At 45.4% G+C, this 24,959-nt stretch overlaps 1 protein-coding gene across 4 annotated transcripts in view; it reads right to left on the bottom strand.

Moving 5' to 3' along the window:
- LOC117237704 (lachesin-like) overlaps positions 1–24,959 on the bottom strand; it is a 39,857-nt gene that overhangs the window by 14,350 nt on the left and 548 nt on the right. The window contains exons 1-3 of one of the 4 annotated variants that reach the window (XM_033501974.1): positions 21,131–21,371; positions 17,662–17,789; positions 621–718 (exon numbers count right to left, since the gene is read on the bottom strand). In XM_033501974.1, the coding sequence (XP_033357865.1) occupies positions 621–718; positions 17,662–17,788 (225 nt within the window). In that variant the 5' untranslated portion in view covers position 17,789; positions 21,131–21,371. Of the gene's footprint in view, positions 1–620; positions 719–17,661; positions 17,790–20,795; positions 21,090–21,130; positions 21,372–24,959 lie in introns of those variants that run through there. The other 3 variants (XM_033501977.1, XM_033501975.1, XM_033501976.1) reach the window with 3 other exon arrangements.

Here is a 24,959-nt window from a genome sequence, read left to right on the forward strand (position 1 = left end):
TCGTTAATTCGCATGAAATTGAAATACCGCGGCGAAAGAAGCTCAAATACGAATACACGTACATCGGCCACGCAAAGAGTTAATCACTCGCGACAGAACGCCGCTTAATTTCGTCTCGTTAGCCAGTGCCAAGCTTAATGAATTGTGTACCTGGCGAGAAGTTCCGCGGGACTTTGTTGCGCGTTGGACGAACCCTGTACGACCGGATGACGAAGTTTCGGTTTATCTCCACCTGGTGAATGAGCGGGGCGCGACCTTCTCCACGCGGAAAACTGTTGGAAAGTTATTCTGGAAGAAGGAGCTGGAGAGTAGGAGAGGTGGCGATGGTGTAGGTGGTGAATAGCGAAACAGTGGTGGGACGAGAAATGGCAAAAAGACGCGAGCCGCTGACATGTGCCACGAGCATCCACGCGACCCATTTGTTGCGACGAGATTACCGAAAATCTCCAATTCCTTTATCGCCTCGTGACCCGTGAACAACTCGAGCTCGCCGACTCGTGAACCAACGAACCCGTTTATATTCTTACGCTGCCGGCCTGGCTAATTAACGTTCCACAGCCACGCCAACTCCTCCCACCCCTCCTTTTTTCCTCCCATAAAACCATCGTCAAATCCCTTACCTTGTGATTTCCTAGTTTCCGGATCGTGCACGGTAGAACGGCTTCTTTACCAATAGCCGCTGTCACATTACCGATCGGCTGCACAAAACTCGGCAGATCTGCAAAAAACCAGTATCCTGCGTTTCATCCTCGTATAACGTATGATATCGTTTGGTTATTGTCAAACGTACCACGACGATCGCACATTTTCAAAAAGGAGTTACGACGGCCGATACCTGCAACGAACGAAACTAGCCGTTTCCAACTTCCGACTGTCATATCGTTTCGTTCGTTGTTCTCGCGTTTCGCGTGCTTCTCGTTCTAATTTCGGTCAAAGGCGGTCTCGTTACACGCAACGCTTCTACCCGTCGCATACGCGACGTTCGTCACAACGAGTCTTTTGTAACGAAATTTGTAACGAAACTGCGTTTAGAATTAGTTTCTCTCTCTCTCTGTCTCTCTCTCTCTCTCTCTGTCTCTCGTGAGTGTTTTACTCGAATGTATCCTCTATCGAGGAAAAACAGCGACGGATTTATAGGGAAGGTATGGAAAAATCGCGACAGCCCGGTAAAATAGAAAGGTGCGTATATTTCGTGTAGCTGGAAACATATTTCACATCGTTTACAACGGGTGCGGATTCGATAGCAGTGATTCGTAGCCCTCGTTAAAGCGTACGTGATGGCGCAATGACAGCGATTAACAGCTTGTTGGCGCATATAATATCGAACAGTCGCTGGTGAAGCATAGTTTCAATTTCCTGTCAACGGATGCACTGTCACTGGCTAATGGCCAAAGATGATACGCCGGCCTGGTGTGCATTATGTTAAGCCGATGGATCGAGAAAGGAGAGAGAGAGGGAGAGAGAGAGAGAGAATTTTCCCCCGTAAACATTCCTCGGGAACGAACGTTTATCACCGATGAAAAGGACACCGACGTTTCGCTGTGAAAAATGCGCTGAATAGTATGCCGAACGAGCGAATTGACGGAAACGTGAAAAGATAAGGTCCCTAAGCCTTAGTCAGGGCTGCCAACCGAGCATACCTCACCCGTTGGACTAGTCGCCATTGAAGCAAAGATTGAGACGTTACAACGATCCCGTATCGATCATATTACTCGATACTTCAATTTGGTATTTGTCTATATCGCGGAAATCGACAACACGCGTATACTCGCTCTTGTTTACAGACACGGTAATCGAGATGCTGTATCGATATTTTAAAGATTGGGACGGAAAGACGAGAACTCTGTCGCTTTTGTTAGCGTTGTGTATTCCTTTCACGTTAATCGAAAGTGTGCGTGTGCGTGTGTGTGTGAGAGAGAGAGAGAGATTCTTTCGTTGTTTCCGAAGAGCAGGCCGTTGACAGACAATCGGTCAAAAATATTTTATATAGCGTAAAATTGAAAGTAAAAAATGTTAACGTAATTTGTAACGGGATATGGCAACACTGTACAAACGCAATATGTTTTGCTTCTTACCTGTTTGAATGTTTTCATATAATATCACGTTTTGCCATAAAAGATAATTAGCATGCGTTACTTTGTGCTTTGATAAATAAATATAGTAGATGAGAATTTGTTTTATAGGATATGCGAACACTTTTATGAATAATAATTGCAAGTCTGTCGCGTTCGAGTTCTGTATAATTAAATACTTCGTCCGTTTCTACAGTCATATTAATCGAAGTTTCATAGTTTCTCATAATCTAACTTTTGTTATACGTTAAGGGGAATCTATGGAATGGTTCTGTGTCGGAATAAATTATCTTCAAAATAGCACAGGGAAGTAGAAACTTGCGGCGTCTCTTGACGAAAGACACCGCACTGTTCCATGGAAACAAAATAATTATGATTTTAATGCATAAAATGCGAAAGAAGAGATTTCAGGACTCGGAAAGGCAGAAACGATATGCTTGCGTTTATAACATCTCCCTTTCCAATTATCACAGTTTGATGTAAAAGGTAACCAAAGCGATCGGAAAATTCGTTAATTAGAACACAGAAATACGTCACCGTTATTTTATCTTCTACATGTAAAGGATATAGTAGCAAGTTTTCAATCCGAAAATTAAAAATCTCTTTCGAAAAACATGCTTTTTTTTTAGAAATACGATACGCGCAACGATAACTACCATTGGAAAGAATTTTCTTTCGTAAAGGTAGGGTATAAACTGTTCGCGAATACGAAATAACATCCCGAAACGTACAACGAGAAGAACTGACAGAAACTGTCTGCTCGCGGTAAAGAAAACTAACGGCTTATCAATCGTTCGTCAACTCCACAGTCTACTGTGGCTGAAACTCGTTTGAAGCGTTTAGCAACGAGATTAGGTAGGCAGATCTGGCTAAAACTCGCATCTGATTCGTGAAATTAAATAGCGAACAACAGAGAAAGAAAGAAAATCAACGATACGAGTATCGAGATTGGCTGAAACAGAGACCCGTCGAATATACGAGAAAGAAATTTAATTATATTCAACGAGGTTATCGTTATAACATTATGCAATTATCACTTTAATATGCATGATCTGGTTCAGAAATAACGAGAATGCTTCCTACATAACTCAAATTGGTAGTTCTGACAAAAAACAAATAAACTGTTGCGATCCGCGAACCTTATTAAAGTAGCGGATTATGTACACTTTAATTGCTTTCGTTAATATAGAATAATTACCAGATAAGTAATTACGTGTTTGGTGAGCATGTCATGAAAATGCTGCATCACGACGTTGCACCTGCTCTCGTAGTATTATCGTCCGACGAAGTTTTCGTAGCAAAGAAAATTGCACGACCCAGTGCTGCAACTCCTTTATTCTGCAGACCTCGGTGCCGCGGTTCTTCTTGTTCACCAAGATAAGAAATGATCTTAACGTTACAAGTTTCCAGCCGGCTAGTTTCACATCGACAATGAACAAAATATGCTGTTCCTTGTTTCTACATTTACTCGTTATTTCTGGATCGGATCGCGGATACGAGTTTCCGATACTCTGAGATTTGAAACCAGATGTTAACGTCGCCGATTCATCTAATAATTTTTTAACGATTATTCCGATTCATCAAATTTCTTGCGTGTATACCAATCACGGTTCCTACAATGCGACCGAATAGATCCTAAAATTAAAAATTCGGTATAAAGTTATCTAAACTGAATCGAGCGTAGATCGCGGTAATCTCGCGATGTGTCTGCGCGCGCTCTACCCTGGCGAACTTTTCTGGCGCCGTTTTAAAAAAGTTGGAATAATCCGAAGCTGGAAACGAGCTGAGGCGGAGGGCAAGGGGCAGGGGGGAGGTAGAGGAAAAAAGAGAAAGATTCTTCGATACGGAGAACGAGCCGAACGGTTCGGTGAAAATGAAGCGGTGGCGGTGCTATCGGACGGTGGCCACATGGCGCGATATCGCGTACCCAACGAGTCAAAGTTTGGAAATGGCATGAACGGTACGCGTACCCGTGGACCAGTCTGCCCGATGAGACCGGAAGACGCTCCAGCGTTGCATTCGACCGGTGTGCATCGTGTGCATCGAACGGAAAAACGCTGCGCTGCAGCTGTGTGTGGACGTGTGCGCGATACTCGAAGATACGGGGTCGTAACTGCTTATGGAAGTTGGAGAGAGAACGCTGTAGCTTTGCGAGGTTTTTGCTACTCGAAGAGCAAGGGTCGAGCAGCGAACGGGGGTGGCAGTAAGCAACTGGCAGTGCGGGCACGATAGAGGAAAGAGTTTGGGCCCGGCGGACCTAAGAAAACAGCTCGGTAGCTATTATGATAAGATATTCACTGACAGAAACAGGAGAGGGAAGGAATTTTCAAGTTGCAGCGTAGTCTTCGCAGCCGTATCTAGAATGTAATATAAGGAAACGTGGAGGAAAATAGCGGAGGCAACGGAGCTGAGTGGCCATGCGAACAGCGAACGACGAACGGTGAACGGGCGACCGGTGAGCTGCGAGGCTGAAAGGAAAAGGAAGAAAAAGGGGGTTCCAAGGAACCGGGAGGAAACGGCGGAAAGAGAATGGAGCGGCGCGGGGAGAGCGGATCGTTTCGAAGTGGGAGTCGCAGTCGGAGCTGGAGTCGGAGCTGGAGTCGGAACTGGAGTCGTATTCGGAGTCGGTGGCGTGGGTGCGTCTACAGCGACTTCACCCGCGCCAGTTTCGCTGCCGCCGCTTTTATTTTATGGCAAAATTATTCTGGCAGAAAAATAATTCAATCTCCGCCGCTGTACAGATTACCGTAGCATCTTATCGAGTGAAGCTACCGCCGAATAGCCGCGATAGCATGGTCCAGCTGTCGCGAATGGAATTCCACTTTGCGATTTCAATACACGCGCCAACAGGAGGATAATTAGAGGCGACGGCGATACGAATACTTGGTAAATGCATATTCGGATCTGCCGTTGGCAGTGTACGCGCGATACGTTACGGAGCCAATCTTGCTCCGGCTCATCGATGTCAAAAATGTTTTCCGATTTCAATCGCTAAGTACCTTGGAGTGCGTGGAATCGGCGATCTCGTATCGCGGAAACGAATGGACGCAACGAAATAAAATTAATGAGGGCGGAACGAGGCGAAGCGCTCCGCTCCGTTTGATTTTAACGTTTATATACCATCGATACGGTCGTTATTTTTATATTTTGTCGAGCACAAGTACAACGTCGGGAGTAAACACGACAGGATCGATAGGCGGATATTCGCAAATAAAGAAAGAATGGAAAAGAGATGTCGAGAGGAAAAAAAAAAGGCGGAATTCCCGTCCGACAATAATATCCATGAAGCAGTTTTCTCGTGCCGTCGTAAATTTGGAAATTTTTCTATGATACTTGGAAATGGAAGCGACGAAGGAGTAGCGAAATAGAAGAGAATGAGCTTTAAGGTCGAATCGGATCTATCGCGTAGCGCGTGGGGATGGGAAGCATCGGCAGCGACAGGATAAAATATCGCTCGACGTATTTCAGAGATCTTAGGGACTTGGTCGACGAACATTGGACTGCAATTGGTAGCGGCACTCGACGATACCATGGCCTGTGGAGCTTTGTGCCGGCCATGGTGCCCGTCACGACGAATCGACGCGGCCGAAAGAAGAATGTTTTTACGTGTCGCCGGTGCCCTCGCATCGCTTACCGTGAATAAAGAATCGTGGAACCGTACAGATGTTCCTTCGACGTATTTCTCGTCGACGCGTCTTTCGCACCTATCATAAAAATACATATCACCGGGCGTATCACGATACGTTTTCCACCTTCGACAAATTACTCTCTTATTTCGAGCCGGGGCTTGCTACCTTTGCCGGAGGGTACACCGTAATCGTTCTCCGGTGGAAAGACAGTCTGAGAAATGGTCGACACCGCCGGAACGAAAATATGAGCAACGCTTAAACGAAGAAGCGCAGGCCCGTGTTTTTCTTTTTCCTTTCGCCGCGGAAGGCCCCGGTTACCGTACAAAAACCTTCGCGAACATCGTACGTCGATACTTTACGTTTCCACGCGATATCGCGGTAACGTGCCGCTATCGCGAGTTACGCGACCTTCGAAAATGAATATTGTATTTTCCTGTCATCTTATCGGAGACACGGTCGCTTCCAATGGAAGATGCGAAAGTTGGCAACTGTTTGGAATTTCTGCTTCGATCGGTCCTTATCGATGGCAATAATGCTTCATTTTCCAAGCGGGGGATCCCAATGATAACGAAAAGTTGCGAAATCGATGTATTTCGCGTGAAATCGGTAAGAGTAGATTGAATCGGCCATTAACGTTGAGGATCCACGGCAACGAAGATTTTCCTCAAACGAGAGTTTAACAAAGTTCCATGTTATTACGATAGAACAGCGAACTTTGAATATAAGAGGGAGTACAGAAGGAAGCTTGACTTTCAAGGGAAGGCAACTTCGCTTCCAAAAGAGCAAACATCTCTCTGTTCCTTTTTCTCGAGGCAGAGCTCGGCAAATTTTTATCCCGGCGAAAGCATTAATTTGTGAAAAAAAGAGAGAAAAAAAAAAAGATAGTGAAAGAAGAAAAAAGAGAAGAGCCAAGTATAGGAATTTCGCGGCACGGTCGCGGCCTCCCCTTGCTCTAGCTCGCATTTCAGGGATATTTAAGTTTCATCGCGAAACTTTAGCGAGACGCTGCATTTATTAAATCCTCCGGCATATTTGACGAGCAAATCTGAGAATTGTCGTGTCACTGTCGTCGTTCTCTTTTCGTCCGAAGTAAAGGATGAAAAAAAAAAAAAATCGAGACGAGGGGGTATCCGAAGAATGAGCAAGAGAGAAAAAGAGAAGGGAACGAAAGGGCAGAACCATTCATTTATTAAAGGAACGGTATTAATGTTTGAGCTAGTTACATAGATGGAGAAAAGTAAAACACAGCGACAACGTGGATGGCCGTTGATGTATTCCGGTCGAGTAAAAGATTACGTATTACATCTATAGAAAATCAATCTCGTACTCGACTGCCGTTTTAATTAATCGCGCATCAGTTCGACCAGTCGGCCGCTTTCATAATACAATTTTTAATCACGATTCGCGATGTAATTCGATCAATTTAATTACATTTCCCGTGATACAATATAAATTCAGCGTGCCACGCGATAGATAATATTTGATGCGTTAATATCGCGAAAAGTAGGAATCGACGTGTAAAATGGATCAGTGCGAGCCAACGAATAATAAAAGCTATTACCGCGACGATGGATACACAAGGCGCAATTATATAACCATTACGATTAATAAATGCGGCATCGGCTCGCGAAAGGTGGGGCACCATCTGCGTACCGCCCGTTTAAAGTCGCAATCGACCTCGTTGCAACGCGTTTACGATGCTTATTAAATTCATTAGACGCGCGAGTTGCTCCACGTACTCGTTCAAACACGAATCGTCGTCGTTTCTTTTATTCCAATCGTTTCGTTCGTAATGCACCTCCTTTGCCGGTGTAGTCCAACAGCCAAATAAAAATCTCAAGGAATACTTTCGTTGTTTCTCGTTCTCGCCACGTCCAACTGGCTGTGTCCAACTTTCGCGAGTTGTCTTCGATTATCGCCAACTTGGATCTCACCTGTAGGAAACACAAGGCCAGTCTCACGTACGCGAGTGACACGACTCATTCGGGAAGAAAGTTTTTCCGACAAAAGATTTGTTATACGCGTGAATAATAGTTAAAAAGTGGATGCTGGAGCGGTTCTTTCTTTTTTTTTTTTTTTTCTCGAGCACTGAACTCGTTATCGGAGTTAGGTAACCAGCTACATACATACATACATACATATATATATATATATTATACACGTGTATGTATAGTACCTAGCAAAGTGAAATGGAGGCCAGGAGGTGGGAAACGGGGGATGGAAAGTTAGCATACGAATGCCCAATTGTGTTTGTGGACTGGTTCGTCGCTCTGATTTACATAGTTATTATGATATTATGCAGATGCAAAAAGATTTTTATCATCGTAGCTGTCTTTGTCGTGGAGGGGAAAAGAAGGTATACAAGTTGTATGACACGAGTGTTCTCTGTCGTCTGTCCGCGTCTGTGACGCGTTGCCGCCGGCATAAGCCAGCCGAAAGGCTGGAGCGCCGCTCGAACGGAGACGATTCGAGAGATCGCGCGGCTTGAAACAATTGGGTTGCAGAAACTAAGTGGACCGCAAATCGCGGATTAAAGCACCGCGGCGTAGAAATACATTAAGGATGCCTCTTTGCATCGCGCGTAGTCACGAGATCCGAGATTGCTCTTGATCCACTGAACTCGCGTTTCGTTGCACCAGCGGTTATCGCGAACAGGAACCAAAACCGTATTTCGCCGACGACGTATGCGGAAAAGCAAGCGGCGCCTCTGGAATTGTACAAAATTTCAAAGAGAACGGAAATTAGTTCTCTGCCTTCAACGTCGATGTTAATCTCAGATTTTACGTGTTGCGCAGCTACGCTCCGGCTTCGCTACGTCGTAAATTTCCTTTGCGTATCTTAATCGCAGTAATTTTTCCCGTGCTTTGTAACCACCGTTGTAATCTTCACCGGCTGGCCTTTCGTTTAATCTTATCCGCATACTCGTAGACAATTCCGCGTTATCGAACGATCGCCCTACTCCTCCGTGTCTAGATGTTGCAGCTGAGCTCGAATTCCGACCACCTTAACCAATCGATGAATTTCGTTGTGCAAGAAACGCTTCTCTGAAACTTCATTGTGCGTCGGATCGTAACAGGCAAAATTAAAGCCGATTACTAAAATAACAGTCGAGTTTAGAAGGAGAGCGCACGAGATTCACTCGAACGAGTTCATTCGCGGCTTCGTATAGCTCTTCGAATATTACGTCAGCTCTCAGCTAGTGGAAATCGTTAAAATTTGTCGCCAATGCAAGCAAAATATCGGCCAACGAAAAACAACGAATATGTCTTTCAACTTTTTCATCGTCTCGCGTTAATCTGCATATACACGCCTTGTAACAACCTCAACGATTACGCTCTTCGTCTTATTTTCCTAACGATTATTATGCAAGGAGTACTCCACGTAAATATCGAGGCGGCTGGTGGATGGGATAATGGGTGGTAGGTGCGCGGCATTTATCAGGAGGGTAAAAAGGCGTTAAAGTCACCGCAGCAAAAAAAGGACGTAAACGACGCAAACTCGACGGCCACTTAATAAATATTTGATCAATCCTGACGGAGCGTTGCCGGAACGCCCGACCGAGCGGTTTCGGGTATTCTCGGTGGACCAAACGGAACGATACCAAAGCGGATTATCGAAACGCCAGTGCAAGTCGAAGGAAAAGTTGGTCGCTCTTTTACCCAGATTCCAGGGACTTTAAATTCTCACGGCTCGAATCCTTGCCGAAACTTTTCTCCGCGATGGAGCACCGTAAATATATAACCCCCTTCCCTGCTCTCGCTTCAACGCGTTCAAAGTCGCAAGCTGTTACACCGCGCGGCACCCACCGGCACCCACCGGCACCCACCTGCACCCAGCTGTCCCTTTCCCTCTCTGGAATCGCCGCCCTGTCGGCGGACTTGCTCTCACCTCGACCGTAAGAGGAGGAGGTAGTGGGCCGAGGCGAGCGACAGAACGAACCGGGAAGCTCCGTTCGACCCTCTCGGTCGCGTAGAAACGTCGATGGCGTGGAGTCGCCGCCGCCACCACCGTCGCCTCTGTCGTCACCGACTACGCCGCGATAATTCCATTTCCACGAAGCGGCGCGAATTCGTACTTTAATTAATCGAATTCGCGCCCATGTCCCTGGGACCTGTCCGCCCCACCGCGGCTGCCAACCAACTACCCTCCGCCACCTTTCGCAACCCTTCCTCCTTCTAGGACAAGTTTCGATCCCGGAAATTAGTAAGATCGCACATGCGGAACACGAAGGTTTCCTAACTGCACGCTGCACATCCACTCAACCGCCCGACCACTCGCGCCTCGTATACGTGCACATACTTTAAGCTTGCACGCGCGCTCACAGGCGCGGACCAGAGCAGCTGGGGACGCGCATTATGCGCTCGCGATTCGCGTCACGCTCCCTTAATATGTCGCAGCTAGATGCTCTCCATCCTTGCCAGCGGAAAAAAGGTTTATTAAAGTCGAGCCAGGGAAATTTGCAACTAAATACCGTATATATATATATATATGTTATATATATATACATATATATAATGTACTTATGTACGTCGCACGACAAACGTGATTCAACTTTAGCAGATTGAAATATCGCGACCGGTTTTACCAGGGATCGGAACCACGGAAATATTAGCGCGTTCCGAGCCGTTGAATCGTTTTCAATGGAACGAAAATGGGGTGGAGCGAAGAATGATGCCTAGGGGGTGGTTGAACGAAGTGGAAGGTGTGGGAACAGGCAGCCTTCGCGAAGGCGCTCATCCGAAAATCTAATTTCGGCGTATTCCACTTCCGCTAAGTTGTCCTCAAGTTTTCGGACGTTCGAGTCGCTTCGAAAAATAACCGCGGGAGCCGTGCAATTTGCAATTAACCAAGTCGAACGAAGAAGCCGTTGAGAAAACAAAAGAAGCGGAACTCGCGCGTGTTACGTTAGGGCGTGCTTAAGGTTTCCAGGTTGTTGCGCCAACTTTCGAAACTATTTTAGCGACGAACGCGGTACACCGAGTAAGATCAGCCGCAGCGCTCACGCGCAAACACGAAATTGCGTTTAAAACTTTGGCCCCCTTACTCCCGCATGTTCACCGGAATAGCGTGCATTTCACACGCGTCATCGTACGCGTAGCACGATTATTCCATTCACGCCTTCTTCGTCCTCTGATACGAGCCTGCGTGCCGCACGTATGACCGCAGCGGCACGTGTCCTTAAAGCTGGAGGCGCGAGGAGATTACATCTAATATGCGAGCCAAGCGTCGGAACCTTGTCTGCCAAACTATCCTTTCCTCGATGAAGGCTCGCGCGTATCGTGACTCCCACCGTGCGCATACCTGGCGCGCGTGGTCACGTGCGTCTGCATTACCGGCTGGTAATTAACGTCAATCTCGTGCTCTTGCAGCGCGTTTCTCCGGGCGTTGTAACCTCCACCTCCTAGGCTCCATCCTAACGCAAACCACGCGGATGTTTGCGATATTAGGCGGCGTTAGGTATGGGGACGAGAGCGCGCTGCTTATACTTTGACGGTTTAATTAGGAGTTTCGAGCGAGATAAGCGGCCCATCGTCGTCGACGATAATCGAGAAAGAACGATTGACCGGTGACCTCCGGCTCGATCATTCGTTCGTTGGTTCGTTGCCGGGCCTCGCTACGACCGAATATTTTTTAATAACCAGCGTACCTCGTCAGTGAAGTAGCCGATTCTTGGAAACGGCGAACTTGACTTTGTAGCGGAGTTACGACAAGTTGGAGAAGAGAGGTTGTAGACGGTGGCGACGATAGAACCGTGAAATTTCAGAGGAGCGACGTTACGATGGATTAACGGAGAGCTTTATTAATCGGTTAACCTCTCACAATTTATCTTTCCGAAGAAGCGAGTTTAAGTTTTCGCGGCGGGTCTCGGGAACTGCTGGAAAAGCGTTTACTCGCGTCGATATACATCGCGAACAAGTTAAAGCCTGTCTGCGCGCTTTCTCGCCAATCAACTTAGTTGCTGATAATAAATATCATTAGGATGACTCGACGGAACGATATTTTTCAAAGCGACCGCCAGATATGCTGGAACCCCGAGAGCTCGGTGTCCCCGATCGATTCATTTGTCAGGAATTTACCGAGGAGCCTGTGGGTCTTCGGAAACGAGCGGTTTGACCCGGAAAAAAGGACCTACGTCGGTTTCGAGCTTTCGTAGATACCGTTTTTACCTCGCCGTGCCATTGTTCTTACGCGAACTTCGACATCGATTCCATTACGATCACGCTGGTGAAATGGTCGTTCGGTTTCGATGGACAATTTGACAAATCGTCGGAACGATCCTACCGCGGCGGTGATCGATTCCGTTGGAGGGTAAAAGTATCTAACGGGAAACCGAGTCGAATCGTTTCGGATCCAGCCGAGGCCAGACGAGCCAAGGAGGAAGCGGCACTATGTCAGGGAAATGAACGCGTTAGTCACGCGTTGCACGCTGCGCCCTGGGGGTCACTTCGCATTCATAACCAGGACCATGGCGTTCTGATGCTTGCGGGATAAGATCGGCAGCAAAGGAGCGCGCACGCGCGGCAACCGCTTAAGCGGTAAACTTGTAAGTGGCGAAATAAAGTTAGAAGCTCTCTGCTACCGTGTCTGTGACAGTTTAATTAATATCTTTCATCCTCAAAGGAAAAACTTGGTGAAGTAACCGGCACGGGCCCGGCCAGAGAGAGAGAGAAAAGAGCTAGTGGGGTAGTCGAGGCAAGCCGAGTGGAGCTACTTCAACTTCAGGGACATTCACCACCATCGTTGTCGTCGTCGTCGTCGTCGTCGTCGTCGTCGTCGTCGTTCGCGACCGCCCCTCCTTTTCTTCTTCCAGCGAGCTTTCGTCGCTTTACGCGCCAGCCTTGGGAACAAACTTTGTCGTTTTCCGCTATTTTCGATGGTCTCGCGCGTCAATGAGCCCAACGCGAGGCGGCTCCGGGACACGAAACTCGGGCAGTTTCGTGCCAACGAAAGGGAACTCGACAACCGTTTTGCACACTCTGGGTAGATCTTGCGGAAGATCCCCGAGAGTTAGTCAGACCTTCTTTGTATTCACCGATGAATCTTCTTTCTTATCGCGTCTTATTCTCCCTACGTTCTCGCTGTATCGCGTTATCAATTTCAATTACGTAAGCAGCCTTCATGGTTAACGTCGAAACTGTCGCAGTAGTGGAAATTTATCATTTTTCACTCAAGTTCCAGATTAGATTTACCACGGTGCGCTTTTGGGAATTTGAATAATTTCTTGCGAGATATATGCATAAAAGTTTATTTTGCATTATATACGTACAGCCTCGTTCGCTAGTACGCCACCGTGCATAAGTGTTTGGAAATCTGATTTAATTCGATCAAGCTGTCTCTGCCGTTAGTTCTTTAGCTCTTGCTGTAACTGGATTCGACGTAGCTGAATTTAATACCAGACATCTTCCATATTTCCATATTATCGTCCAAGTTTTATATTTATCTCTGATAAATGCTCCACACTTTGCAAAATCTACGCAAATATTTGAAACACGAATAGACAAATACGCGCATTTCGATCGCTTTAACGTTCTAAATGTCGGACAAATACACGTAATATCACTCGGTTCTATCGATAGAGAATACTTGACACGAGTTGAACGATTTACAGCCTAATTCGTCAAATTCAGTTATAAACAATTTTTCGCCGATTTACGTTTCCAAACGGCCTATTTGACTCGTTAGTAGCACTTTGCTGTTTCACGTCATTGTGGACGTAATAAACGAAAAGCGAAACGCACAATGACAGCTCGACGGCCGTACTTTTCTGCCAGCATCGAACTTCTACCATGGTTAAAAGATAAGAGGTTTTGTTCGACTAACGTTAATATTTTTAGTCGTAATTATAATTCAGTATTACTTTTGCCTGCAACATATTTTGTTGTTTATTCTATAGCTTTTTATACAACATCTTCCTCCCGTTAATTACAAACAACGCGCGTGTAGTTGCAGGTAATTTTACCTTAACCATAAACGTATTTTAATACAGCCTCGCTAAATCGTTAAAGGAAATAATTATATCGTATTATCTGTTGATTCTACGTCAGTTTAACATAAGAAGATTGTGTAAGTATCGCTTTTGATCTTCGGTCTCGGACCTTCTTCTCGTTAATTTATACATTTTACCAACATTCGTGTACCGTTGTTACAAATTGGATAAAGTATTCGGCCATACTTACGAACCTTAATATCTATATTACCTTCATATACCTCTCGTTTTCATCTATTTGATAGAAAATTTATGGTTTAAACGTCGCCTTGGTAGTTGCAGCGTTAATTACGAACAGATGGCCTTGATCGTTCGTCGAACAGCTTTCGGATCTTCTCTTTTTGCATTCCGTGATAATCATATCCTTTTGTTTATTCTTGGCCTGTCGGCGACCGTTATCAGTCACCCCGCTTTCCCGTTATCTATCCGTTTAAGCGACATACCACGGCCAACTTAGCAGCTCTCGAAGGACATTATGCTCGTGTAACGGCGTGCAGGCCTCCGGTAAGGCGTTACCTAGTTCCATCATGGCTATGTATAATCGCTAACCACTGCGGTAACCCCTTATCTGATCTCGTGCTGTTACACCCTCCCTAATGAGTAATCAACGAAACGTCGCATTGTTAACGTCGCAAATAGATTTGGGACGATTGGTGGCTTGCCACAGTGAGAGAACTAACAAAGCTCGATGCGGCTTGCGATGAAATTAAAACGCGTTAACTGCTTTCTCTCGACACATCGAACGCCGATGGTTCTCGCGCGCCGGCACAACTTTCTCTTAAACACGATGAACGCGATATAGTTAAAGCTTTAAATTAAACTTAGGCAAACTTTAAATTAAACTTAAGGTATCCCTGGCACTGTCGAGCGTTCCAAGCTCTCCAAAGAAGGGAATCAATCGTGCCACGTAATTGGAAATCATCGAATCGTTGAACGAACATTGTTCGATCAAAAGCGATTTGCCAGCGGGCAAAACATGTACAGAAATACACGTAACATTGGCGGTATAGTCGACCAGCGTTTTTCTCGAAAATGGTAAGTTTTTAGGGAAAAATGACAGAGGTTTTAATGCTTTTTACGGCGAACGTGTGATAGCGTACGCCAATTTTTCATATGTGTTGTACCGTGTTATTCGGGTGAACGTTGATGACGAACTTTAGTTTTTCTAAATGGAATGCTATAAATTTGTTTATATCGTACAAAAACCTGCATCGAGAAGAATTCAAACACGCAGCGTATTGTGACCCTCAAGGTCAATACTGCGGATATGACAAATTCCCGTACGCTATCATATTCGCGATAAAGGACATTAAAAATTTTCCTGCCGTCGTGTTTTTTCGAAAGCCGTTTTCGAGAAAAACGCCACCCCGATATATCGTGAACATTCTGTATATATAATGCACACGGTATACGTGTATGCAAAATATATAGTATTTATGTACAGGGTATAGTTGTAGGTTTTTCTGGTCAAACTTTGTCAGGATGTTTTACGAGCATAAACAACGAACAAACGTTACACGAAGATAGGTCGTTTAATCCTTCGGTTCCCATAGATACCAATAGGTGCCATTTTTTATTTGTTTTATAACAGATATCAGCGAGGTGATAATTTATCTCCTCTAATGTCTTCTAAACTATTTACCATTTATTTACCATTTATTTAAAACGCGTTAACTCGTAGTACCATCGATAAGATCCTTTATCTGATTCGATTATTAACCGTTTTTTTTTTATATTTACGGCAAATTTGCAGCTCGTAACAACGATAAGAAGATAATATATTTCACGTATATTTTAAGACGAACTTTCAAAGTCTGTCGTTTTGTATCGAAACGAATAAATTTTACACGTTGCGTTACATTCTCAGCTATTGAAATTCCTGAGCTATTGAAGCTTTCATTGAAAATAGCAATAAAAATACACAAACGCGGAGAGAATAATGCTTTGCTGTCCGATATAGTGCGAGTTTAAGTACTTACATCGTCGAACTTTTGTTTATGAACAATTCTAATAAATATTAATGGTCATATTGAATCGATAAAACGGTTGATTGGTTTATCGAGATAAAGGATCGAAATTAAATTCGCAGAGTAGTAAAGCGAATTATTTATCATCGTCAGTTTCGCATCGATAGGAATTTTGAGATGGAGCCGAAATGGAAGAATGACAGTTAACGAAGCTAATTGGTTGCATCAATTAAATATCTATGAAATCTATTCTATGTTTTTTGAATAATATAGTAACTACAAGTCATGATGCGATTCGTATTTCCTATTTTTATTGTCATCTATTAACGTTCAAACGATGAAAGCTGAATTGCATGTGGCACATACCGGTATTTCACGTTTATTACTTTTCAAACTTCATCAACGAGTTATTATTCAAATATCAAACGATATAAATAATTTCAAGTTTCAAGCGAATTTTAGTACCACACGGAGGAAAAGATTCTTTTTGTCGGACTCTTCGCTGTAAAACGTTCGAGACTCGTAACAACGACGGGCAAGTTTCCGCCAGGCGAGAGTTAATAGAGCTTTAAACAAACTTACGTTCGTGTAACGTTCGTTTTTATTCATATCCATAAAATAACCCGAAGACTCGTTTAAAAAGATTGCTACACTCTGTATAATTTCTGTCGCGAACAAACGATTTCCGGGAAACAAAAGATCGGATAACCATCGACGGCCATCATCGCGAAGCTACTAATACAGATGTATCCGAACGTCGAATTCACGAAATCTGCACAGCAGGGGACGAGTCATTCTTCCACTGGGAATTCATCTATTCTTCGATGTTGTTTCTCGCGAATTCATTCGTTCTTGGTAACGAGATTTCACGACGTGTACTTTGATTTCTCCGCTTTGAAGCTCTATAGATCCACTGTTCTCTTTGTTATCTAACGATAGGAGTAAACCTGCTAAAGCGCTATATCCCGGCGGAAGAAGAGACACATTTGCCAAAAATACGCGTTCATTTCCACGCTTGCGAATATATTTGCGTATATAGTCGACGATTAGCCATGTAAAGTACGAGCCGAGAACGAGCGTGGCTGATAACGATGCACGTAACCGGGTTTTTCATGGCAAAAATCCTGATGCGTCTTTTCGTGCACGGAAATAAAAGCTACGCGGCACAGAACGAATGCGATAGAACGATACAGAAGCTACCGATGAAAACCGCGATTAGGTGATTCGAACTGGGCACTGTCCACGCGAAGTCACCGCAGTAATTAAACCCTTTGACGTGCGTAGTTCGACGAGTTCGAGCACCTCTGTCACCGTCCTGAATTCGAAAAAAGAGAAGGAGAGAAGAGAAAGGGGGTGGGGGGGACAAGAGGAGACAAAGGAAACAAGGACAAAAAAAAACAGGAAGAAAGAGAAAAAAAAATATTGGAGCGGATGAGAGAGGCGTCGTGGAAACGACGAGACTCTCGGGAATAATACGCGGTCGGACGACAGAGTCATCGGCTTTGGGAATTTGGTCCAAGTTAGTTATCACCGATGTACACGCGAGCCAGAGCCGCGAAATCGTTTGTACAGTTTCGCTCGTTGTTACCTGCCGTAATAGTTGTAATTCGTTTCGATCCGTTAGGGGCGCAAAATTAATTTCGCGCTCCGTACGGCGTAAACGCCGTACCGCTCCGCGGAGCAGGAAATCGAGATGAAAAAGTTTTCAAGGACGTTCTCGAGCTTAATCGTCAGGACGATTACGGTCACTGCGTAACCACGCAGAGGCGAAAGTTGATTCGTTTCCGGCCTCGTAATTAACGTCGGGAACGAAGGCGAGCCGCGTTGAAGACGTCGCGTCGCGTGCACCGTGCTATATCCGCGGCATCAACGCCAAGATTCGTTCGGTTCTCTGTCGGTTTTCTGTCGGCTTTCTGTCGGTTTTCTGTCAGTCGGTGGCACGCGTTCGAAAAAGAAAACAATGCTTTTCGATATACGGGAACGAGCATATACCGACAAATATATACCTGGTAGCGTAGGATTCGTCGCAGAGGCGTCCTGGCGCGCGGCGTCGCTAGTAATTGCAGCCCCGCCGAGATTGGTACTGTAGTCTTCGAGAAGTACGTAGCACAGTAATAGCCGTGCCACCCTCATTCTGAAAGTGGAAGAAAAAGAAACCTGAACAATAATAATGACTATCTTTCTCTCTATCTATCTTTCCCTCTCTCCAATCTCTGCTTTCTCTGTTTCGCCTAACTCGTACCCATTGCCCCGTTCTTTACCCCAAACTCCTTTTACTACTTGTTTCTTTTCTTCGTACACCGGCCTCCTGTTTATTTTTCTTTTCTTTTCTTTTTTTTATTATTCCTTTCATTCTTCCCATTTTTCAATCGATACATTTGTCAGGCGATGGTACGAGCTGCAAGTTCGCGCAATTTCACGTAATGCACATTTGGTGGAGAAGAAATCGGGGAAACGGTATCAGGGTATTACTCGTACATCCTCGATTTCTTCTCTGTCCAAGGCAGGACGCAATTATCTTTTCCACGCTATCCCGTAAATAACTATTTCGACCATTTACGAGCACAGATTTCAGCCGGCGTGCGAGCAGAATTTACCACCGTCCGACGAAAAATTCGTATACACATGGTATGAGTGCGAACGGCACGACCGCCGCTTCTTATTTACGGCAGGACTAAATGAAAAGTTTCTCCTTTTCTGTCGCGTGTACCACCGGCGGCCCACCTATTCTACCGCGATACGGTTCTTGTTTCTTTTCACGGTAAACAACGACTCTCGCACGCCCGCACCTTTACACATCGACACAGCCTGTCGTATCTTTTTCGTTCGAACCGATGTCAGATTATACGTTCTTTGTTTTATCTCGTTGACGCGTGATCGATGCTTTCAGCGAAGCGGGCGAAAGATCCGCCGGTTCGATGAAAATCCAGCAGAGACCTTCGTTCCCGATCCTCGGGGATATCCGCGGCAAAGGAAAATTCTACACGCGGTATTTCGCGAGAATGCGCGTCTGAATCTATGCGTAGCAACGAGACGGCGAATCCGACGATTTCCTAGCGGAATTAACAAACGTCGCGTAGAAGACCGGACGATGGACGAGAAACGATTTTAATTCGACGAGAAACGATTTTTAATTGGACGAGATAAGCACGCCGATGATATCGCTGTATTTACCCGCGAGATACTAATTTTCAAGCATCGATTCCAGCTAGTCACTTGATAGAATCGAACGTTTGTACGAAGGTACACGAAGCAGAAGAAAATTCGATTTTCGTCGTCGTTAAAAGCTTCTTCGAACAGATTGATAATACAAGGATCCGGGCGAAAGAGATTTCACTTTTCGAAGCAAAATTCCATTTCCGAGCGTCTTCCGTGTGTTTACCATGATGAGCTGTTTGTCCGCAAACATAGTCCGTTGAGAAAAGAATCGTGCAAACGTTATGATCGATTTAAAAGCCTCGTCGGCGAAATGGTCGGAAATGTCTTTGCGAGCGCTCGCTCGCACGAAGGATACGAAGGAAGGAAAAAACCTTAATGGCTCGCTTGGCATTGTACTGGAAATAAGTTGATCTCGATTCGACGATGGCTATCCCGCGCGCGTGAGTTCCCCGGGGGATGTCTTTCTTTAGCAATTTAGTAATCCCGAAAAATTGGGAATCCTCGTTTTGTCTTCATTACGGTGAAACGGCGTTAAGCGCGGCTTAAATTTCGTACGGCCAAGCAACTCGAACGACTTTGCTCCGTTCCCTTGCTGCAAGTACGATCGTATAATCAAGGAAAATGCGAACTTGTAATTTTTATTACCGAGCTTTATCGAGGATCGAGGATCCTCGTTGATCGTTAATTACTCGCATCAAAGAGAAGGACGCGTATTATCGCGATCGATCGGCGCCGAGACCGATCGTTTCTTAATCACGGATTCACGGAAAGGACCGAGGCGCGCGTACTTTCCTGCAAAAGTTGTCGGACGACCGGAAATTTTATTCCACGAACGTTTCCCTTTCCTTGCGAGAACGTATCTCAACGAATGTCGCGCGGATTTAATTTCTTTCCCTTCCTCCTTTCTCCACCTGTCTTCCCGGTGAAATCCTGTGTCGACCGTCGACACAGTTTCACCGTGTACGCGATTATACGCTTTCGGGAAGATTTATTCGCGCGATCGCGATCGTTGAATCGCATCGACTCGACTCGACTCGACTCGACTCGACCGTTTACTCTCGCCGTTTCGCAATCCGAAGAATAATTTTGGAACAGGATGGCAGAAAGGTACATATATCATTTGCATACGCGTAACTATGCAAATACGAGACTATTCTGCGGAGAAACAGATTAATTATCTAGGATGCCGTTGAAAGCAGTGAGTATCCGTTTTTGCGAAAGACTTCGCCTCTGCCTTGGCCGACCGACGATTACGATCGTACCTATCTCATCCAGGATTAACCGATTAGACGCGAAATTAACGTGTCCTTGGGGTTTCGGGTCTCACGATCGTTATACCATTCCCTTCGAACAGACGTTCCATCGAAGACGAACGGTTACCGTTGTAACGAGAGATCGTTACGGCAAGTTGGCTTTCGCGCGCACATATCCAATCGATTAATCTTACTCGCGAAAAGACCATGAAACCTGTTCCAAGTAAATATCGAAACGTAATTTCGGCTTCTACGTAACGATTGCTCGGACGAATCAGACGAATTCTTGGCGGCTAAACAAATTGAACGCTCGGACGCGAGAGTAGGTTCGGGACAATATTAAAATTCATACTCGTCCGATATTACCGCGTAATGAATCTCCTTCGGGAGACGAATTTATCAAAGTCAACGACAAGGCCATTAGCTATGACCATCTACGGTGACCGGTTCGATAAAAACGCGTCATATGCGAATATCGCCGGTTGTTTTTGCTCGTCTCTAGGAGAGATCCCGTGGCCGTCGATCGTCGTTGATCGGCCGAGCGGCAACGATTTCCGATCGTTTCGGGTATACATCGCGGAATCGACGGTAGTCGTTAGTTTTTTCTCCGATATCGAAAATTGAATTTCCCAGCTCGGATTATCGTCCCGTTATATTCGCAAATTGTTATCGCAAAATTAATCGACGTCCGTTCGATTCTGGCCAGCTAGAAGCCCGTCCACGCGTACCTATGATCCTTATAATTCACTTGGAATTCACCAGGGAATTCCGTTGGAAAATATCACGTTGATGTATGGCCCCGGCGGAAAATCACCGCTCGTAACGCTATGTGATCGTTGGTAACCACCAGCCGAACGCTGCTAAATCCTCTGGGAATTTGCGAATCGAATGCCTCGAACGGTGATCTATCGAACGATCCTGACGATCGATGGACACTCGCGTTTCACGTTCTACTTTTGTTCGTCCTTATTGGCCCAACCGATTCGTACGCGCTTAACGATAGCCGTGCAACTTGGTCAACCAATTGGTTCCAAACTTATGTACGTCGCCGTTCTGACATTACCTCGTGGGAAAGGTGTAGCATTATATTCGTAAATGTACGCGGCGCGTCATAGATGGATGATCGATATGTATCTGTTTTCTTTTCGATACGACACACTTCTTGTTAACTGGTGTACGAGAAAAGGTAAAACGCGTTCGTCCGATCGAGCTCGAACCTTTGAACCAAGCGTCACGCTATGCTTCTGGCAAGGGACGCATCCCCGGGCGTCGAGACGCGTGTACTGACAGCGTCGAGCTAGCCGTCGAGCGAGTCGAGCGTCGGAACGCTCCGTCACGGAACGCTTGCCTCGCATAGCGCAGGTCCAGGACCTCCTGTCCCTTCTTTCCTCTTCCCTCTTCTCTCTTTCCACTTTCCTCTTTCCCTCTTTTCGCTCTTTCTTTCCTCCGCCTCTTCCTCCTTCTTTCGCTCGCTCCGTCCACGCCACACCACGCACCACCCTTGGATATAATATTCAATTTATTATGTAGCTTTGATGCACGCGGAACGTCGTCGCCGAAGAGGAAAGAACAGGAAGCGGAGGTAGAGCGCTAGTGAACGGCCAGCGTGGACCACGGGAAAATAAAGGGCGAGAGAGAAAAGCGGGATTTTCGGAAGAGATCGTTCGAGACCGAAACGATATCGCGGCACGAGTTTGCCGCTCGTTGGTCGAAAAGCGTTCCGCGGTCCACGAAGCTTCGCGCTTTCTGACGTTCGATCGCTTGACGACCCGTAAACGAGAAAAGAGTCTAAACGTTGATCGCGATGTCAAAGAAGGAAAAAAAGCGTAATGGGGAGGAGGAGCCTCGGGATCGAAGCAACCGACACTATATTGTTCGCGCCTGCGCCCACTTCCGCTTTCGATACGTTCTTCCGAAATCGTATTTCGAAAGATTCCCGTGATCTCGATTACCAACCCCCACCCCCATCGTGAACCGAACGTATAACCAAAAACTCTTGGGGTGGAATTTTTCCAGTGGACCGAGCGAAGTTGACTTTCCACGTCCCCAACTTATGAAATAACATTTATTTTGTACGAAATAACATTTATTTTGTTTTTATTTTGTATAAGCCAGGATTCCGTTAATGGCCAGCAAATATTAGTAGAAAAATAAGCGTTCACCGTCGGTTTTTCCGTTTCGTTTGTGACGCTACACCTTGCATGGCCGAATACGTTCAGAGGAGCGGCAAACGTCATATTTGCCAATCACCAGATGTTTTACGCCAAGGTAAACAATCCGGTTTTTAAAAACCGTGGAAAGAGTAAAAACCGTGCAGTATAATCGACAAACCGTGTCTGGGAAACCGTGAAAGAGCAAATCGCGTTCGAGCGTAACGCACTGTAACAGAGTGTCGTTCACGATACGGAGTATCTCCGAGGAACAAGAGATCCGCTTCGTTACGAAAGCTGGCTGGATTCGATGCACGATGTGCCGTTGGATTCGATGGCCACGTGGCCTCTCGTCGAGCGTTCTCCCGTGAGTGGAAAATTTACGAGCGAAGAACATTCGTGGAAAGTGCTCGACCCCACACTCCAGGTCTTCAATTATGACAGTGAGAAAAAGTATACATTAAGGGGATTGCTCGGAGCAGCTGAAACAACTATATGCAAAGGGCGCAACAAAATTGCTGCTTAAGCTGCGCTAGGCGAAGATAAATGAAAAGGGTTTAGAACTTAGAAGGCGCCACAAAAGCGGAGAAACCGTCCTACCGACGTCTCGACGTCGCTAGACCTATGAAAAATTCCTGCACACGTCGAGACTACCGCGACACCTTCTTATTCCATCGTTATACGTTTATCGCAGGCAAATAAGCCATTAACAACGCGACCACGAACAGAAATTGTCACGTTCGCGGAAACCAGCGATCACGTGTATGTATATGTCATTCGTACGTACGTGCACGCTCCAACCGATTTGTAGAAACAAAGGAATATTCAACTAACGCGCGAAAGTCACCCGCGTACTTATCGTCTTCTTAGGCAATCGGCAAATCGTACATTTTAACTACCTGTCGAAGAACTGATCGACGGTGTATTAAAATTCGAAATGCGATTCCATCGATGTACGATATTTAATTGTTTCGTGACCACGAACGGGATGCCTCGCTACTTCGAGATACGTACGTCGTTTATGCGACATCACGAACGAAATATCTCGCTGCCACAACGCCGATTGTGCAACGCTACGGACGAAATATCCTGCGTTGCAATGTCGCTTATGCGACGCTATGGGCAACATATCTCGCGTGTCTTCATTAGAGTGTGAAATGTCTCGATCGAAAATTTAGGCTAAAAGTTACCATATGCTTAATAGTAAATGGTATAAATAGTTATCAGAGGAGTTACAGTCAGTTGTCGATCAGTTATCAACGAATTATCAGCGATCTAATTAACGAGTCATTAGCGATCCTATTTTACGACTTATACGCTATACTATACTATACTAATTCATTATTTTAAATATATTCGACGGTCTCAACAACAAGCGATAACGTTTAATAAATCTCACTGATGAAACATTTCTCTAAATATAAAATTATAATATTATATTAAGCAACAGGGTTCTAACGATTACTTCTGATTAGCAAGTGGACACCGTGGCGTGTGTTCTGTTATCTTTTACTCTTTTATTTTGTCTGGCTATGTATACCAGCTGCTACATCTTTGTCTTAATAATCGTTAGAATAATCGATACAGCAGCGTCTTTGGTCGATCGGTCTAATGTTTGCAGATCAGAGCCGACAGTTTGCAACGACGGTTGGTTCGTTGGTTGGAAGGTGTTGGGATACCGATCCGCCGTTCGATTTTACGGCGATACACGCGCGGACACCAAATACGCGTTAACTTTTATCGATTATCGAAGAAGCACAACGTATTTCGAACTACGGGTTATCGGTTACGAAATTCGATCGTTCTCGACTTTGGACACGCGAGGTGTTCCGATTTCGTCTCTCCACTTCGCTGCTTGTAAAATGATAGACGAAAAGGTTGTACGCTTAAATACGCGAACTACTGTACGGTTGAACGTATCGTAAGCATAAATACGAGTAAAGGATCGAGAACTTAATAGATTCGTGTTTTTAAACGATGAAAATAGAACACCTTGCATATACGTAGATCGGAGGGAAAAGCGATACAGGATGCAAATCGAGCAAACTTTTACAGGTACGGTAGCATGCGATATCGTAAATAAAATAAATTCCTGGCTCGTTTGAAATAGCTCGTTCGTTCTTTTTATAATCAAGGAACGTCCGGAAACGAGAGAGCTCATAAGCCGGCTTTCTAGGTCGATTCTACAAGCTGCCGCGTTCGACGAACTTAACGCAATCGTGTAATTATACCATAAACCGGTTGTTAATAGGAGTGGCGGGAAAAAAGCATAGGAATCAGCAGGATTCACGCACGCACGGTTCGACCGGTAAAATGAGATTTGTCCAATTAAATAATTTACAGTAACCACTAGGTACAATTAGCGAAATGACACGCGTTCCATCGGCACTCGTACAGCTACACGGATTTTCCAGATGTAATAGCCGTTTTGGATTTCGGCTAAATCGAATTATGCTTTGGCGCAATGCATCAGGGGAGAATTTACATCTGGATGCCATCCATTTTAGAAGACCGGTGTCCCCGGTCCACCCGCCGCGTTAACGGATTGTCGATGTTAATGTTTGCAAAAAGATCACGTTATGTTTCGGCCGTTTTGAGGCGCGTCATTAGTCGAGCTCGTTTCACAGTCGGCAATATTCTACGTTAGTCGTGCAAACAATCGCGCGCTAAATAATCTCGCGACACGCTTGCCGCTCCTATGCAGACGTTCCACTCGTTCAGATGCTTTTCAATTCTCATCGG

The sequence above is a fragment of the Bombus vosnesenskii genome, unplaced genomic scaffold, assembly GCF_011952255.1.
Source record: "Bombus vosnesenskii isolate JDL3184/JDL3185 unplaced genomic scaffold, Bvos_JDL3184-5_v1.1 scf7180000013397, whole genome shotgun sequence".
Classification (NCBI taxonomy): Eukaryota; Metazoa; Arthropoda; class Insecta; order Hymenoptera; family Apidae; genus Bombus; species Bombus vosnesenskii.